Source organism: Zonotrichia albicollis, chromosome 4 (assembly GCF_047830755.1).
Source record: "Zonotrichia albicollis isolate bZonAlb1 chromosome 4, bZonAlb1.hap1, whole genome shotgun sequence".
Lineage (NCBI taxonomy): Eukaryota > Metazoa > Chordata > Aves > Passeriformes > Passerellidae > Zonotrichia > Zonotrichia albicollis.
This window is the reverse complement of record NC_133822.1, coordinates 59,707,922-59,727,179: the sequence shown is the minus strand read 5'-3', so window position 1 is coordinate 59,727,179 and position 19,258 is coordinate 59,707,922. Positions and strand designations below refer to the sequence as shown.

At 39.1% G+C, this 19,258-nt stretch overlaps 1 protein-coding gene across 7 annotated transcripts in view; it reads right to left on the bottom strand.

Moving 5' to 3' along the window:
- The window catches only part of MET (MET proto-oncogene, receptor tyrosine kinase), a 91,371-nt gene that overhangs the window by 44,683 nt on the left and 27,430 nt on the right, over positions 1–19,258 (bottom strand). For all 7 annotated transcript variants that reach the window (XM_074539937.1, XM_014275971.3, XM_074539939.1 and 4 more), the window contains 2 exons: positions 12,287–12,478; positions 342–476 (listed from right to left, as the gene is read on the bottom strand). In XM_074539937.1, the coding sequence (XP_074396038.1) occupies positions 342–476; positions 12,287–12,478 (327 nt within the window). The remainder of the gene's footprint in view (positions 1–341; positions 477–12,286; positions 12,479–19,258) is intronic.

The following is a 19,258-nucleotide window of genomic DNA, read 5'->3' as shown; positions in this document are numbered from 1 at the left end:
ATGACACAAACTGAGAAAAGCCAGGAAACTGAACACCATTCTTTTCTTGAGCCATTGTGTGTTTTGTCTTTGCAAGCTCTTGAATTAGGGACAGGTTTTCAGCCTTAAAATTTGCATTTTCTGGCTTTTGTTGGTTTATATCACCAGCTCCTACATTATTTAAGCATTTCTCAATATTAGGCTGCCAGTTTGTTTAGCAGGGGAATAAATATATCTTGGAGAAAACGTACACCCCCAGTGTTCTGAGGGAATGGCAGGGCTGTGGGGATGCAGTGCAGAAAGCAGCAGTGAGAGCAGAGGTTTACACAGTGCACAGGAGGATTAGATTATGAACCACTCACCTTCTTCCCAGTCACTACCAGGGTATAGCCATCATCTGCTAATGAATTCTCGACAACAACCTGGGGAGAGATGGGGTGGGAGTCCAGCTGAAAGCTGACATGCGGAGTTGTGGATTCTGAACGGGAAACCACTATCTAAGAAAGAAAGAAATTTTGAAAATCAGCAGGCAGTGTGTAACCCAAATGCAGGCTGCTCAGCTGTCTCATGTTCTCTGCTTGCATTAATTACTTTGCATTACATTGCATAATATTTTGCATAATGTTCCATCATAATCTGATTAAAGTGCTATAAAATCTACTTTATTTAATACAGCAAAATCATGGCTGTTGGAGGATCCTCAAAATACACCATGTTTATTAAAATATGCAAGAGTCACTGCATGCTTCCTAGTCCTTCAATTTCAGGTATTTATACGTCACCATATCTAATGAAGAGACTGGCCTTCAGTCAGTCCTATACATTTAAGAATGAAGAATTTTATCTACAATGTCTATTTGAAAGAATCTTAAAACTCCAGGTCTTCAGAAGTCAAAACCATTTCCTTCTATTTCCACTTTGGTCCTTGAGTTTGAAAAGCAAACTTTACTCTGTGTCAACCTTGCTGCACGTGGGGCAGTGAGATTGCAAAGCTATGTCAGGCACTGCAGGTCACGCAGTGGGCACCACTCAGAGCCACTCAGAGCGCCCAGAGCTCAGCAGCCAGGGCTGCCCAGATGGCAATAGCTGCCAGGCTGCTGCTCTGACAGGCTCCTTGCAAGGTTTGGCTGGGCACCCTCAGCTCTGGCTCCTGTTGGTTTCTGTGTGAGCCGGGTGACCAGGACTGAGCATTCAAAGCACTTCTTAAATGACAGGGAACAGTGGAGGCTCCTTTATGAGATGCTTCAAAACAGGAGCCTAATTTAGTCATCCTGAAGCCCCTTTGCAAAAACCTTCCCTCTCTCTCTCTCTCTCTCTCTCTCTCTCTCGATTTCAGGAGATCTTAGGGAGATTAGTCACACCGCTATGAAATTCCCTGACTACTCATCTCTCTGCATCTTGAGTTACCTAAATTCTTCTGAGAATCTGGGCCCATTCCTGCAAACACACGCCTAACTTTACTACTGTAACTTTGTTGACTTTAACGGGATGAGTCATGGCTGTTAAGCAGAGGCATAAAGCATCTGCAGATCGGGGTGGATATTTGATAGCAACATTTTATAGGCTTGGGCCTGCAATGCAGAAGGATGTGCACCCAAATGTGATAGCATCAGACAACAAAGGCAGAGGATTGTTTACATGAGGGAAGATCATGTTCATGTTTCAAAAGCTGTATCACGTGTAGTTTACTTAAGGAATTTAGATAATCAACATTTGCTGAGAAGTTAGGATTCAATGGGGCTCATTATTTAAAAAGATTGAAGCCATTCTGGAAATAACTTGTATGTCAAATGTTTCATTTTTTACTATAATGAAGCTTTTCTTCTGACTCTGAAGGCAGAATCAGAACAGCCAGGACATTGACTTACACAATTTCACTGGCTTTTCACACTGCCAAGGGCTTTCAACAAGATGGCTGACTCCAAAACTAGACTTAGAGATGCTGTAATTATAGCTGCTGTTTTGATGTAATTCAAGACTTAAATAAAATATATGAGCAGTTAATTCATGCCGATATCTGCTTCACATCCCATAGTATTTTTAGTTTGGAGTTGCAAGAGGCTTTTTTTTTTGTTAAAAATGAAACTGGCTTTGTTACGGGCTTTGCTATGGATTTATTTCACAGCACAGAAAGTACAGGTTTTAGAAATCAATAAAGTATGATCATTTTTGGTGACACAGAAGTATGGTCTCTGAGTCAGTGTAATAGGGCATGAGCTCTGTTTTTCTATTCAGGACAATGAAAAATAGAATGGACTGGAAAGCTGCATGAAAAACCTTGATTAATGTTGGCATTATGGGGAGAGGTAGCACCACAGCTGCAAATACCTTTTTAGTTGATCATTAGCCGTGTCTCATCTCGAATACCCACTGCTATAAAATGCTAAGAATTCTTTTCCATCATTAATCCAGGCTTCCTCTTATTGCCAAGCATTCTTTCTGATTGAGCCACAGTGTTAACTCTTTAAATACATCTGCATTCCAACCTCAGAGCAATACATGAAAATTTGGATTCCATCTCTACAATCTTGGAAAAATTACTCAGTACGTTAAACACTGACTGACCTTTATTTTACTGAGGTTGATAGTCAAATCACCTGCTCAAAGCCCAAGTGACTAGACTTTGACCTCATGACATACAGGGAGCTCAGATTACACTTCCTAGCACACAGAATGAAAGTTTGGATTTTGCTTAGAACTAATCTACCAGCCTACAGGGCTGCTATAACAGATACTAGATGCAAAAATGTTCTTTTTGGTCCATACAACTGTGTGATTTTTGCACACATCAGCCCAGTCCTTGAAATTCTATCTTACCCTTATCCAACATAATCCTGAAAAAAAAAAGCAATTTGAAGACAGCTTCTACAGCAGGAGGAAGAGGCTACTTAGGACTCCAGTGTCGTTCTCATAAAGCTCTGATTTTTATAGCTTGGAACTGAGCTGGTATGTGTGCAGCATAAATTTCATCTGTCATGGACACACCGACATACAGGGATCACTACCATGAAAATTGTTCAGTACTACAGGAGATTTTTCCCTCTGCAAAGACTATAAAATTCTTGGGGTTTTGGGGTGTCTTTTTTGGGTGGGGGGAGGGGGGAGAAGAGTGGGTATTGTATTTTATTTGGCTTTATTTTCATTTTAGTAATTAATTTATTAACCATTCACTTCTGCAGTGCGTAAGAGAAATGAAAGCTTATTTCCATGCCTCCACTCAAGCAATTAGGCATGAGGGAAGGTCTAGCACAGGTAATTAACCAAAGCAGAACAAACAGACATTTGTAGTAAATGGTCAGTGACTGCAATAGTAAGAAGTCACCAGAGGTGCTGTACAGGCTGTCTGTGCTGGGGTCCAAACTGTTCAATACATCCATAAATGAGCTGGAAAAGTGGTTTAGCAGTCCAGTGATAAAGTTTTGTAATGATCTGAAGGTATTCAAGGTGGTTAGGATGAGGATAGACTATGAAGGATGGCAGAAGGACTTTACAAGACAAGGCAATAAAATGGCAGATGAACTACAACAATGATAATTAATTTAAAGCAGTAAATGTTAGATAGTTATCTAACTGCTTAGCAGCAGCCAAAACCAACCTAATAAAAACTTATAAATTATTAGAAAAGGATTAGAGAACAAACCAGAAAACACCCTGATAATGATATCAGGATAATGATATCATATTAATTCATGGCTTGCCTGAAACTTAAAATCTCTGTGCAGTTCTACTTGCCTCCTGGCAAAACAAAGAGCATGTTAAAAAGGGGAAAAGCTCAGAGAAGGGTAAGAGAGATGATCAAAAGGCTGCAATGAACAATGACTGAGTATGGTACCTGTGGAATCTCTATGATGAAGGAATAGAGAACCATGAGTTGGTAGAAACCAACCCACCCTGTGGCCACCTCGGGGTTGGTCTGTTCTCCCAAGCAACAAGTAATAGGAAAAGAAGAAATGGCCTCAAGTCGCAGCAGGGGAGGTTTAGGATGTATTTTAGGGAATATTTCTTCACTAAAAGGGCTGTCAAGCAGTGGAACAGGCTGCCAAGAGAAATGGCTGAGTCTCTGGTGACTCACATGTAGAAGTGACACTTAAGGGCATTGTTTAGTTGTGGACTTGGCAGTGTTAGGTTAATAGTTGGACTCAATGATACTAGAGGTGTTTTCAGTCCTAAATGATTGTATTATTCCACTATTTAATTATAATAAAAATTCTAAACACCACCAGAAGACAAAAAAAAAAAAAAGACTTGGGTTCAAAGCAAACAAAAGAATATGACATCCTAGCAATATGTGATGACCTATGGGACTCCCTGTCAAAGGATAAGAATGAAGAGAAATGCATATCCAAAGGCAAAATGCACAGGTACATGGAAAGAGCTAAAGAGACAACAATCAATAGCTCAGGAAATTCCCAGAAAAGAAAATAGTTGGGAACTTGAAGCAGAAGGTAGCTATGTGTGTCTGGGTCACTAGGCATCCACCAGTCAATACCACTGGAGACAGAGCACGGAACTATATGGACCCTTCATTTAAATCCATGTGGCTCTTCTGGTATCTTTAGAGAATCATGTTCAATATCACTAACTACAACAAACACAATATTTATGTCTCTCTATTTAGAGAAAAACACACAATTTTCTTCCAGCATTGCTTAGACTACTTCCATGAAATACTTTCATGAAGATAACAGACAACAGTTGATTAATGAATGAATATATTAATGTATTCTTTAATACTGGAAGTCAGTGATCACTTAGGTCCATGAACATTAAAGTTATTCATTTAGATATTATTTCATTGCCATCAGCTGGTATTAATATTAAATATGAAGACTTGAGTCTAAGTTTGTCTGTGTGTAATATGGCAAATTAAGACTGTAATAACTTGACTTGAAAACCAGCATGCAACAGCTTATTTTAAAAATCATTCCAATGCTCAGTTGTGCTAGTCAGCAGGATTGAATTACATTTGTAACTGTCTACATGTTGAAATATCTTTTGCAAAAATGAGAGGCCTTCTAAAAGGAATCCAATCTAAGTATCATGTTGTTATTTTTTTCCCTAGATGTCTGGCAGGTGTATGCCATTATCCAGCAGAGATAGGCTCAGGGTTAACTATATTCTGCAATGCCTCAAATGCCCTGGGATATGCAGCCTAGCCTTGCAAAGGGCACATATGTAGCTCTCTAAATGCTGTATATCATTCTAATCCATGAAGAATATAATGGATTTCTTCTGAAGAGTGTAAGCTTTTCTACTCAAACTGAATATTAAAACATATGTGCTCTCAAACCAGTTATTCAGCACCAGGTGTTAATTTTAATTTGGCTACATGGATTTTGCATTATGCAGTGTTTGATACCTTTTTTTCCCTGGGAGAATCAAGATACATTCTTTACCACAGAAAGAACTGCTATCATAAATGCCAAAAGTTGAGCTACCAATAGGAAAATGCTGCTTATCAAGAGTTACCACAGTTTTCTGTTGGCTTAAAAATGAAAGATGGAAGGATTGCAGCTACTCACATTCCTACAAATGCTTGCTTGTACAGTTTGGGTGTAGCCTTAAATAGGTCAGACTGCCAGTATTGAAAAGCCAGATGAATTGCTGGGCCCCTGAGATGGGACAAGAGTGGGCACTGAGGACAGCCTTTGCAATGACTCCGTGGGCATCCCATCACTCTTTCCCCCTCCAGGCTCTGTAGGGTTTAAAGCCCATGCTCATATATTTCTTGACCTTATTGCACTTGGTTCAAGTGCAATATGGCTTGCCACTTGCACGGGTGGGTTTATCACAGTGACATTTGTCTAGAGGGACAGGAAGTGGATCAAGAGGAGTTTGATAAATTCAAAGGTGCATATGGCTTCTAGTACACCACGGTATAAACTGGATTTGACTGAGCGCAGTGAAAGATGCAAAGCTTTGAATTTCTTTGCTCTGTGTCAACTCATTTTGCTGACAGGCACCATGGCTCTGAGTCTTGATTCCTGGAGTGGTGAGGTCTTGCTGCTTTGCTGTTTGCAAAAGGAGAGCAACGTTGAAGACTTGGCTCTCTTGCTGAATTCTGGGACAAATTTTCCCAATCCTTGAATGCAGTTACAAATAAAAAGCAGATGTGATGGGTTTTTTTCACTGATTTCTGTAGCACGCATTATGTTCCCTGGCATGTAGTCTATGAAAGCAGCTACAACACATGCTAAGTTCTCTCTTTTTGGGGAAATGAGATGTGTGTTAAAGTTTGGTGGTGGTGTTTGTTTTTAATCATAAGTATTCCTGGGAAATGAGTGTGATTATCAAGTGTTCTGTCTACTTGGATGTGAAAGACAACAGATTTGTGCTCAGTGTGTGAGTATTTCCCAAACCATTGATTTTTGAGTTCCCCGTTCCTATTCCTCATAGGGCAGAATCAAAGGCAACAAAAGAAATGATAGGGCAGCAGGTTAAGGAAACCCCAAAAAGCTCTATCATTCAAAGCAGAATGAAATTATGAAAGTCATTGTCACAGCATACCACAGAGGAGAAAACAAAAATAAATTTAAAAAAACAGTAAGAAAAACTTTGAAGAAAGGAGTCCACAAACAACTACTACGTGCCAAATACGGGTGCAATTTCCAGCTCAGAATATCTTTGGGTCACTAAGTGCCAGAAGCTGGGGGTACTGAGAAAGCTATGACTGTGTGCTTATACGTCTCATACCTCTCCCTTCTCCATCTTAGGCCCTGCCAGAACTCTGCTCCTTGAGCCTTTACTATAACCCCATATAACCTTTCTTAGCAAAAAGTCTGGTTAAAAATACCGGGATATAATAGTTCTCGAGAATAAGGCTTGCATTAATCTGTACTGTTGCATGTCTAACAAGTGCAGAGAGCCTCCTGGGAGGATGAGTGGCCTGTTGCCTGGTGTGCAGTACTCCAGCAAGGCCTATCTGTACCATCACACTTTGGTTTTTGTGCCCAAAGCTGTTTTCTGTCCAGAATTTGTTCAGACATGACTGTGCATTACCATGTTTTGCTAATGCTTGGCTTTTCAGCTAGAGCTGGCTCGTGCTCAGCCAGATGGGACAGTACTGCAGCCAGCATGTGGCTGATGGCACCTCAGAGTCTATGTATGCCCATGGGAAGACCCTTTCCTCACCTCCAGAAGCAACAGGATGGATGGATGTCCCACTGAACCAGGAAGATGAGAGGGCCCGTGGTGGGGTCCCTCATTCTGCACCACTGCTGCCCCGCTGTGCACTGAGTTTCACTGGCATAGTCAGAAGGATGAGGTGGGCCTGTTGCCAAAATTGCATCTATAGAGAGTGGTTGCCCATTTTAGCTGCAAAACATACAGTGAACACTTCTCTAGTGTTCTTCTCACTTCCTCAAGAAGGCCACCAACAAGCAGTTGTGGTGCTTTTGCTGGGGTGCTACAATGCTGAGGGCAGCTTCAAGTGTGGGGCACATGCACTGTTCTGCTTCCAAACATACTCTCAGGCTGAAATCCAGCCTCTGCTACGTCAAGGGCATTGACCTCTAGTTCATTGTTATGGCCAGACCAAATGTGAGCTTCCAAGAATAAATCTTGGTAGACATTCCCATATCCCACACTTCCCAGAGCTACCACAAAGATTTCCCCTTCCTGAAGAACTCATTTCATCATCACTCTAAAAACACTCTCTGAAATAATGCCAATTTTAGGTAGAAAAAACCAAAATGCTTTGAGACCAAGAAGAAAAAAGAACGATGTTTTATCTCAATACATCATGGAGTTGGTTTTTTTTTTCCAGAAACTATAATTTCCCAAAATACTGGCTGGTATATAAGTGTCTTTTCTAGCTGTGAGTTGTATTCTCAGAGTAGTTTGGTTTGAGCAGAATAAGGCTGTTTTACACCAGCTGAAAATCTGATTCCCTCAGCTCTAGCAGTGTGACTGGGTGCTGTTTTCTAATCAAATAACCACTGTGAAATACCTGATTCACTTTGCACCCAACAGCTGTAGTTACAGTCTGTGTTCCCAGTCACAGTCTGAAAACAAGCACAATAAGAAAGGCTGAAACAGCTGCAACTTCTCAGCAGAAAAAAAAAGAGAAGGGGAAAAAAAAGTTTGTTGTCAGGCTCCAGCTTAGGAAGGAAGTAAAACCATTTTTCTTTTCTGTCTCATGCATGTCAGCTGTCTTAGAAAAATTATTACTGGTCTGTTTTGTAACAGAAACTCCACAATATTTAGTAAACTACAAACTCCAATCTATTCATGGCCAAATACAGATTTGACATTTCTGAGGCAGCCAAAACATGCTCAGTATGTGAATGGGCTGCAGTACTTTTCAGGAGAAATCTGGAATTCACCTCATGGCCCTAATTATCCTCCTTAGAACAACACATGCATCTTCTCTATTTGGACCATCCAGATTGATTTTATTTTAGTTCCAGATTTCGGCTGAAAAAAAAGAAACATTTAGTGAAGGAGGCTATATTTACTTTCCAGTGTTAGAGCTTTCCAAAGCTGTTCAAGTGAATAATTCTATTTTATCAAACTGAAAGCAAAAAACAACAGGTGAGTATTCCTTGGTTGGATAAAACATATATATCTTGCATTCTGATTATTACTGGTTCTTTAGAAAGATTTTTTAAAATAAGTAAAATGTGGGCTATGTTCTGAGTTGGGTTATTAGTAATGCTATAAGCTTTGGGGAATCACTTGTAAAGTTAGGAACTATTCATTGTGATAAATCCCTAAATACATTAAAACCCCAGAATCTGGCAGCCATCACCTACAGAAGGAAAAACGTACATGTTAAATCTATTTAATCTATGAATTTTGCAGTAATGCTGTGCTATAACCATGGGGTAAAGAGATAAAAATAGATGGAGATAGAAATAGAGTTGGAGACGAGGAATGCAGGAAGGTAGAAAGTGATGAGTAGAAGAAGAAAAGCAAAAGGAGATGGAAAGATGACAGGAAAGAGGAAAGAAAAAAAAGACAGACTCAAGTGGTTGGCTGCTGATCAAGTATAAACAAGTATAATGGGCGTATGACATTTTCAAATAAATTTCTCTCAGGTTCAATAGCTTGCTGCTGCACCTATTTGCTCCCACAGCACGGGCTTGGATCTACAACTCAATTTAGATGACAAGATCACTACGTTTACAAGAGGTCCCCCCTGCCACCTCCCCTCCCCCCCAAATCTTTCGTAACAACTACAAGAAAACCTAAATTAATATAGCAAAAATGTGATTCAAATGTTCATTACTTTCACCAAACTGATGCATATCCGGACACTTCAGGGTGTGGTCAAAGACAGAGATACTGTATTACTATTGACTTTAATCTCATGGATGGCTGCTAGTACTGAAATTTATGTCAGAAACCAAATTGTCTAAATATAGTAAGGTTTGGTATTTCAAAGAAGATACAAGATGAACTGGGTGCACTTGAAGGGCTGAGCTGAATTTCTAAATATAGAAAGCTATACATGAATATTTTTTTCATTTGCTTTTAAATAGCTGGCACGATAGTATGTTCTCAAAATACTAACACAATGCAACCAGTTTTAAAACAGGTTCCCTGATAGGGAATTTTGTGAATAATTTTCACAATAGAATTTTGTGAATAATTTTCTCTGAAAGCATGCCTGTGTCTGAAGTCAGCTTTGAATAGCTAAAAGTTACAAGGAAATTACACAGGAAAATTCAATTTTTGCTTGTACAAAGACCTAAAAATATCAGTGCAAATGACTGTGCAAAAGAAGTGTAGAGCTGAGGATTCTTTGTGATATGTTCCAACAGATTTGTGAATGAAACAAAAAATAACATTACATTTCTTTGCTAAAAATGTGTGGAAGTCTTTGGGATATCCTTTTGATGAATTAAACCATTGTTAGATTATCCTAATTTTTTTTACCCATTTTAATTCAGTAATGGTCATATAATAGCTAAATTTTTAATGATCTTAATCTCATTGCTGTTAATAGCTATATTTCCATAGAAACACTACAAATCTACTTTAGTTGGGCATTTCCTAACGAATATGTTTGAAAGCAGTCCTAGATCACTATTAGAGAAAAAAAAAAAAAAAGAAAGAGAACATTAAAATCTGCAAAAATCTGTCTTCTGTATCCTACAGATCTGGTATCCCTTCCAAAATCATTTAAAGACAAAACAAATACCAACCTTTTATTTGGAAGTAGTATCATTAAAGGTAGTCAGTATGCTTATTCTCCTGCTAGCTGCACCCAGCCCTCAAGGAAAGAGCTCCTATTTAGTACAATATGAACCCAATGCTGACTTCCCCTGGTAGCTGAAGCCAGTCTGATTCAATGATGAGAATATTTCTGCTAATGGCCATGTGCAGTTTACACAATAGCCTTTTCTTTTGATCTGTAACTGAACCTGGAATGGGAAATGTATTCTGGAAATATTTAATTGTTCCTTGAGTTGGGCAAACATCTGAATGAAGTGTGTGCTGCAGGATTTGAATGAATAATTGAAAGAACATTACAAATAAAAATAATGCTCCCTTGTGCTTTCTACCAAACCTTCCTAAAAGCTTTGTGACAGCCTAGAAGTAATGCTGGGACTAAGAGAGTAGTTGTTATTAATTGTATTTTGTAGATAAGGAAATTACTTCAGAAAGGTTAAACAAATTGCTCATTTTGCTGTGTGAATCAGTATCTGCTTCCAAGAACAGAGTGCAGTTTGGGCCCATGCTCAATGTGCAGTCTTAGCATTTGCACATCTCCTGCACAGAAGACAGACTGCAGCTTAAATTTACCAAGGTCATCATGGGAAGTTATGGTAAGCTGGCAGGCTTGTCATTGAAAGTTTTGTTAAATTTTTTGGGGGGAGGAGAAGAGAAACATGATTTTCTCTACTTTTTTTATGTGTCCTTTGTGGCAAATCACTTTGAACTCTTTGCCTGTAGAAGCATTACAGAATTTGCATTATGCAGCTGGTTCTGTCTCCAGTCTGAGCAAAAGACTGGAGGTATAGGATTCCCTTTATCCCGACAGGGTGCATATCCTGAGAACAATATATAACCCTATGCACTGCATGTGGCAAGGAAAGGAAGAAAAGGGAGAGAAGAAAGGAAAGGATTAGTTCCATTAAAGGCTACATGTGCCCAACCATTTTCTAATGGAAGCTTATGGGAAATGGGAAAACTGGAATGGCGCAGCAGCTGATGGTCTTCTCATTAACTCTGATGACTCTCTATAGCCTACAGAACGAGGAGGCCAGAAGGCTGTCAATACTTCAGGAAGTTTTCTAGAAGACAAATAGTACTGGCAAATTGAAATAACACAGGTCCTTGGGTGCAAGAAGGATCCAGACTGAGATGCACATCCAGTGCATCTGGAGAAGGCAAGCTCTCCAAGGAAGTTACTACAGGATGACAGTGCTTGAAATAAGTTAGGTGAACTCAAAGTATTTTTTCTTTGTCTTCTGGTGTTTGATTTTTACTGACAAGAATTTAAAAGACTGCTGCTTGTATTCATTGTAGTTATTTAATTAGTCACCTACAAAGAAGTCATGTAGTATAATCTACCTGTCTAGATTAGTTATGTACTTAGTAGAGGAAGACAAACTACTCAGGAGGGTGATTTATCTCTTTTTTATGAAAAACTTGTTTTAGGACAGGAAGAACTGTAATCCAAAAGAACAGAGTGAGATAGGAGTGAGCAAGAGCCTGAAAATCTAATACACATTCAGAGAAACTTGAAAGTAGGTGGAGAAGGAGCTAATCTCAATTCTACAGCTGTGAGTCATAGGCTATGGGTACACTAGCAAGGAATTTGGTGCCAGAGGAGTGGATCAGTATATAGAAACAACTAATGCTGAGGCTCCTGCTTCTACATTATAAACTGTCTTGGCCTTTTACATTGAATAGGTATAATCTGATCCTCTAGAGTGTAGACACATACAAAGTGTATTTTTGAAGCTGTTTGAATAATCAGTCACCGTTATAGACCTTTCTGCCCCAGCTGGGGTTGAGGCATATTTCATGTCTATCCAAGACACTGCTTTCAGTTTAGTCTTCTTTGAAAGAACTCTTGTTTATATGGACCAAAATTGTTCTGTGAACTAAGACAGCCAGAGTCCATGGTAGAGTTTTCTCCTCAACCGCTGTTTCAAACCACATTTTAAATACTTAAAATACTGAATGCTCTATTAGACACTTTATTTATATTCTGGAAGCTGTATTTTATTTGGTCATTTCAATTTTCTAATGCCCTTTTAAACTGAGGTTATAATTCTCCTCCCTTTTCACCGTTCTCCTAAAGGCTAGTATGGTTTTTATTGTGAAGTTACTGTGGCAATATGGTAACATTTACCTGCATGAAGCGGCCCTCTGAAGTTCCCAGGTTGGCAATGGTAAGGTTCCCTTTGGTGAAGACAGAAATTGAAGTCAGCAGGACACTGTTGAACTGGCCCATGAACAAGTCAACCCTCTGCAGAGGAGTGGTGACTTCTAGGCGGTATTCATCATCCTGTGCTCTGCAGTATGAAGCGTTTCTTGAAAAAGCCTGTTTGAAAATGAAGCACAGATGAGCACTGTCTTTACGAGTAGCAATAGATCTTTGTCAGAATGAAGTCATTTAGCACAAATGCATTCAACCAAAAGTATTTTAAGATGTTTCAAACTTAATTGCTTCATCAGTTATGATGTTTCATGAGGGGGGCAAAAACTTCTTAATGTTATGGGAATGTTTCTATTAACTTTTAAAATCATGTCTGCAGGAATAAGACATAGAGTTCTTATTTAACTAGACGATATGTGTATAAGCACATATATCAAGGTATCCTTTCTCATAGTGACTTCCTTAATGCTGCTTCTCCAAAAGTCTGAGAATTCTTGTACTGCAGAGCCTGCCCAGTGACACACCTACTTCTAAAACAGTTTCCTAAAAAAAGATTCTCTAACAACAACGTGATTTTTTACATTAAAATAACAATTTCCAATATTCTTCTCCCTCTATTTTCACCACCTTTTTAAGAGATAAGACACTAAAGTGGAGAAGCAGCCAGATAAAGAAAAGGGAGATAAATTAGGAAAAATAAGTTTCTGATTAAACTAAGGGGAAGACAGATTTTGATAATTACTCAGATTATTGTACTGATCATCTATGGTTCATGCACTATTTCATCTGATCTCTAGATGTCTTGAGTGTACTAAAATAATAGCTACGTTTGCAGGATTTTCACTTTCCTTTTGGGAATAGAGATTGCATGTTTTTAATTTTCATAGAAAAAAGTCTTGAACAATACACTTTCAGTTATCTCTGGAGAAGAATATAACCTCCTAACAATTCAATAGTAATCTATTACTAATAGACTTCAATTATATTAGATTATCAATAATAATTCCATTATTATTGATATTACATCACCTATTTTGGGGACATTGTGTAAAGATAAAAACTGGGAATCCCTTAAATTATCTTTAACCAGTTTAAATATGGAAGTCACGTAGCATGTTCCCACTGTGACATACTTTATGAAAAAACATTTAGGAAGATTATAAAGGATCTTACAGTGGTCCCCTCTGTTGAAATCAAGAGTGAGCTCAATTTCTCCTATTTTTTAATTGATTTGTTTTTTGTCAAAAAACATGTTTTAAAAATCTTTAGATTTTTTTCAAAGAAGCTTGAGTGAAACCTTTTCAAGACAGTCAGGAGTCTTTTTACTAAGTCAAATAGATCTGCATCACACCCTTACAGAGCATGTAGGAGTAAAATTTTATTTTCTTCTTTTCCAGATTCAGATGTCTTTCCTCAAAATATCAAAAAGAAAGCAATGAATGAAGAATTTCTTGGCCTAACTCTGGTGAATTCTGTACTGAAACTCAAGGCATTGAAAATACTATCAAGAAAATGTTCAACCTAGTAGCTCAGCCCTTTGCTGTTGAACTGTGATGTTTCTGAGCTGCAATAGCTGCTGCAATAGCACTGGCAGGTAAGGTTTTCTGCAGCCTCTAGGAGTTGCTATCAGCAATGGTGCCAGCTTTTTGGAAGGTGCCCTGTCAATTTACTGTAGCATTTAGGTGAAAGCCTACATCAGACAAAATGAGCAGTTGAAATCTCTATGCAGTGTCTTAATGATACAGGAAAAGGGCTTCTAAATTAGATGTGGTACAGCAGTGACTTAACAGTTTGGTTATCCACATTATTAAGGTTTTACTGTGTTAGTTTTCTTATTAACTGCTAATATACAGTGTATTTCCTTCAGCAGGAACCGCACTAGGAACACTGAACACACTTTATTTTTTTTTAACCCAGTACTTGGCTGGGTTAAATCATCAATGGGCAAGTTTGGCTTTTCTTTGTTTTGGCCACCAAACAAGAGAAAAGCTGTACTCTGTTGCACTCGTATCCTACCCAGTGTAAAAGTATTTCTGAAACATCTGTGCAGATTACTCATACAATGAGTATGAATAGTTCAAGTGCAGAAAGATGTACAGTTTTCATGCTTTTTGAAATAAGGCAGATTTCTGATTTTACCCTCCCCCAACATGGCATCTTTGCTCTTTCCTGTAACTGCTTTTTTCCATAAGCAAGGACTTTGGAGAGAGATGTTTCTGTGCTACTTCCTCCTACATAGTCATTTCAGCACAATTCAAACATCCTAACATGCTGCCTCATGAAACCCTGTTCAAGCTCTTTGGAAAAAGTGGCTAGACTTTCCTGCTTACCCTGACACCTTCCTTAGCTTCTCCAAAGTCAGCTAGCCACAAAGTCATCTCAGCCTTCCTCAGAGATGCCATAATTTCGTCTGTCTGCTGAAGAACCTGTACATTGTTACACATATGGTTCTTAAAAAACCTGGCACTTCGTGGATTACCCATAATGTAGGGCTGGCTGTTCAAGAAATAGGAAGGCTTTGATCTTTGAGTAGAAATGCAGAGATTAAAAGGCTACTTAGAAAACTCAAGGAAGATTGATAACCGGGAAAACTTTGTGAAACATGCTGCTTTAAATTAACACTTTTAAGTCTGGTTCCCTCTCTCTCCCTCCCTCCCTCGCTCCCTCTCTCCCAGTATACACATAACTATCCATTTGGCTGTCAATGTGGAAAAATAACTGATGTCAGATGATGCACTCTGGATACCATGCCAAGTTCCACTGAGAAATCACACAACTATTGAAATGGACGATTAGAGCATGGGTAAGTGCCTGGGTTCAGCTACATTGCTTCTCCTGCAGGACCAGAGGTGCCAATTCTGCCTGTGATTCACAGAGAGGGCTTTGTTACTGTTAAGCTGGCACAGGTGTGCTGCTGGAATGCAGTGAGGTGTGAGCAAGCCCTGCCTTACAGCTGTGTCCAGAAGGCTAGAAGATAATTAATGCTATCTTATTTGTTCATACGGGAAGCTGTGGTCCTCTGGAATTTACCCTTGATTTGGTCCACAGAAGACAAAAATGCCAAAAATGTCTCTAGACATCGCTGAGCTGAGCTATCAGGAGCTGTCACTGTTTTGCTGCTAACTGATGGTTTATATGTCATATTCAGTGAGCATAAAAACAAAATATTTCCGACAGAGTTGCATATTTGAAGCCAAAAGTGCAAAGCAGGAAAGGAATTCTTACAAAAACTTGTGAAAAATCACAGAAAAACCTGGTTAGGTCGGTGTCAGAAAAATGATCCAAAAGTCTGGTCACTGGTCTGAATACTATACCAAGGAAAAAAAATCCAAATATATTTTTTGTGAGCTTTTCTCTAATTTGCAGTGACTGCAGATTGGAGAAACATTCTTTCAGGCTCATTCCTCTAGAGCTGGTTAAAACCTGTTCTTAGTTAAGTGCAGTGCTCATATAGAAAGTGATATTATGCGTAATGTCTTGATATTATGTTTAATGTCTTGAATAAACTGGAGATCAATGACTTAATCACTGCAGAACATTTCATACTGTCTTGTGAGCCACTTGGAGGACATCATTAAAATTAAAATTAAAATTAAAATTTAATTTGACAAATTGGAGAAATGGTCTGAAAGCAACTAGGTGATATTTCCTAGTGCCAATCACAAAATAGTGCAGCCACGATGTAAAGCGCAGTGAAAGTAGGAATATGCACGAGGTTTATTTCCTGCTGGGTTGTTTATATGACTTCTAAGGTGCTGGCTGTCAAGAATCAAAATTCAAAGTATCAAAATTTTTTTCTACTGTGAACTCTGGGATTCTCCCTCAAGAGAAGTGGTCACCAACAAGAGCCAACAGCATTTCTCCTTTCATAGAATCAAAGAATCCCTTAAGTTGGAAAAGACCCTTAAGGTCTGTGGCAAAACATGGAGTAGGGAGAAATAAGCTGTTGTTACATTACCTGGATCCAGATATCTGCAAATGGCAAAAATCTTTTTCCAAAGAAATTACTGTAGAGTTTCTGAATGAATAGGTGATTCTGCACAACAAATGGGTTACCAAGTGCGGGATCTCAGCACCTCAGGACTGAGGTGCCGAGCCACCGAGACCACCCTTGGGGGGCTCGGGAGTCCTGGAATGTTGCCAGAAGTGTCTGGTGGCTGGACTTTGATCCTACACAGGAGACGACACCTGTATGAGGATAGGAGGATTTCACCGGGGTGAATGGTGAAAGGATTAGTTAATTAGAGGGTGAGACACAGGGTTTAGGATTTCTGTACAGGGGGGTTTAGAGAAGTAAGATGGAGGAATTGGGGCGTGTCCTGTCCTTCTTCTTCTTCTTCTTCTCCTCCATCTTCTGTGGTGATGGTGGCACTTTGGGATTGGTCATTACTAAAAGTGCACCGGGCAATAAGGGGGAAAGGTATTGGGGAAAAATGATAAATATTGTACACACAACTTTGAGTATAAAGATAGGTGACTGTCCGGAGGGCAGGACAGTGTGCTCATGGCTGGCTGCTGAGCAGACCTCTGTCGGGCCGAAAGAAAATCTTTTAGATAAACAATTAATAAACATAGAGACTGAAAGAAGAACTGAAGCCTCTTCTCGTCCTTTGATACGCGGGCTGCCCCAAGGCCACTCCGGGCCTTTCCAGGCCCTCCAAACAGCCGAAAACCGGACAACCAAGACCATTCAAACCTAAGAGAATGTAAAAATTCCTTGTCCCTTTTCTTGTGGAAGTCAGTGAATTAAGATGAATAATCAAACTACAGTCTTCAGAGTGGGTCCTATTGGAATCATAGACATAATGGTGAAGAATTTACATGTACAGCAGACTCTGTACAGGAAAAGTAACTACAAGGAATTGAGAAGAACCTTATAATATTTTCCTCTCTAAATATTTCCATGTATTTTCAGCCAATGTAGCTTTGCTGCTCTTGATACACCTTAATTTTCATTATTTCTCTTCAGGTGAGAAGTGCATTTGATCACTGCTTCTCTCCATTGAAAACACAAGAATGTAATTCTGGCCAAAATAACTCAGTGAAGCCAGGTAGTTGTCTGAGGATGGGAGTGACTTGATCTTCATCATGGTAATTATGATTCCTGTAATCCTAAGGAAGGGAAAAATGAATCATATTGAAGGGCACAATTTTGCCAGTGGAAGCCAATTCATGTGCTAAACAGTTCCCATAGAAGCAGAGACACCAGGGTGCTTCTGGTTTCTTCTTGACTGGCGAACAACACCTGGAGGGTGTGTGGGTGCTGTGAACTCAGGCCAGTGCTCATGCAGGACAGAACATGTCTGGGACAGGGGACTGCATTCTCTGTTTCTAAGAACCTCTGCTGAGGCAATGAAGCTTTACTCTAAAAGGTAGGAGAGTTTCTTCCTCTTCTGTTTTAAACAAAGAAATGTTTCCCTCTTCTTCCTTCCTCCTCTTCCCAATACTCCTCATGTATTTGAAAGCAATTAAAAGATTTTTATAGGAATACAGAGAAAGCATGTCATTTTCTGAGAATAAAATTTTTAAAAGAACTCCATCTGTGTAAAATTTTACACAATATCATTGCAGTACTCCTAATTCTTGTTGCTTTGATCTACTCCTAAAATGAGATGGAGGAAGTTGCTCTACTGAAGCTCCACTTAAGGTAATAGGTAAAAAACATCTATGTTAAATGTAATTAGTTAATACAAATTAAGATGATTTTATGTTCTTTTGTCAAGATCATTCAAAGAGTTATTTGCTTTTGTCATTGAACAGTACTGCATTAGTTCTCATAATCTGGTTAGTGCATTAGCACTAAGTAAATCCTATTGATTCAGCAGACAAAATGGACCTAAGTAATCTTTGTGTTTTGCTGATTTCCTTTATATTAATTTAGCATTTAACTCAGTATACAGATTATCAAAGAAGAGGTGTTGACTAATTACACATTTTTAAGAAATAAAGTAATGCATTGGAGATATTGTGCTGATGAAAGCAGTTTTGCTGTACATTTGTAGTGTCTATTAGGTGCATGTTTCATGGAAGTCCTTACTGACACTGAAGCTGTGGTAAAATAGAAAAGCTGGGAATTCCAACTAGATCAGCCATCCAAAGATAATGCTGAATGTGGAGACCCTTATTCCAATAAAACATTGCACAACTGCATGTCTAGCCAAATCAGTGGTGCAAGACATGTGTGGGACAGAAAGAATTCAAGAAACTAGAAGAAAATCATGCAATCTGCCCAAATTTCCACAGACTATGTATAAAAGTAAGTGACATCTGCCTTAAGAAAATTAAGCTGTCATTATCACTTCCTGCAAGATCATTTCTCTAGCATTTCTTTGTTTTCACACACCCTGTAGATGGTACAAGTAATAATTTCATGTGGCTTACACTTGCTTTCTGAACCATTTGTGCCATGGATCTTCTGCCTCAGCATTATTATTATTTTTTTTTAAATTTACTGTGGGATTTGATTCTGGTTTTACTTGTATGTTTGGAAATGAGGAGTAATTCCACTCTGATGCAAAAGCTGTCTGAGATCAGAAACCCACATGCCACCTAGAAAGTTTGAGTAACACAGCTCTCTCCTGGATAGTAATTACCTGCTGTTGCTTTAGTGAGCAATAATGATGGCCAGATGTGGTCTTGAGTCAGAATAAGCAGAGTAAGTAGAAAACTGCTGAGGTAAGGTGGGTGCTGAGTGAGCTGAAAGGCAGATGCCTGCTTTGTCAGGACTTATGTGTCTCTCCATTGTTTGGCAGCAGAACACGAGAAAAATTCATTGCTTGCTTAGATGTGTCAACCACCTACCAAAGCCAAGTGGGATGAATCCAGGACTTAGATCTGCACACAAAGTGCTGGATGATCAGCTTCTCTTTCTCTGGAACTTGGAATTGTGCTTAAAGAAATCCAAGTAGATCTTTCAGAAGGGGCTGAGATGGTCCCATTGCAGAA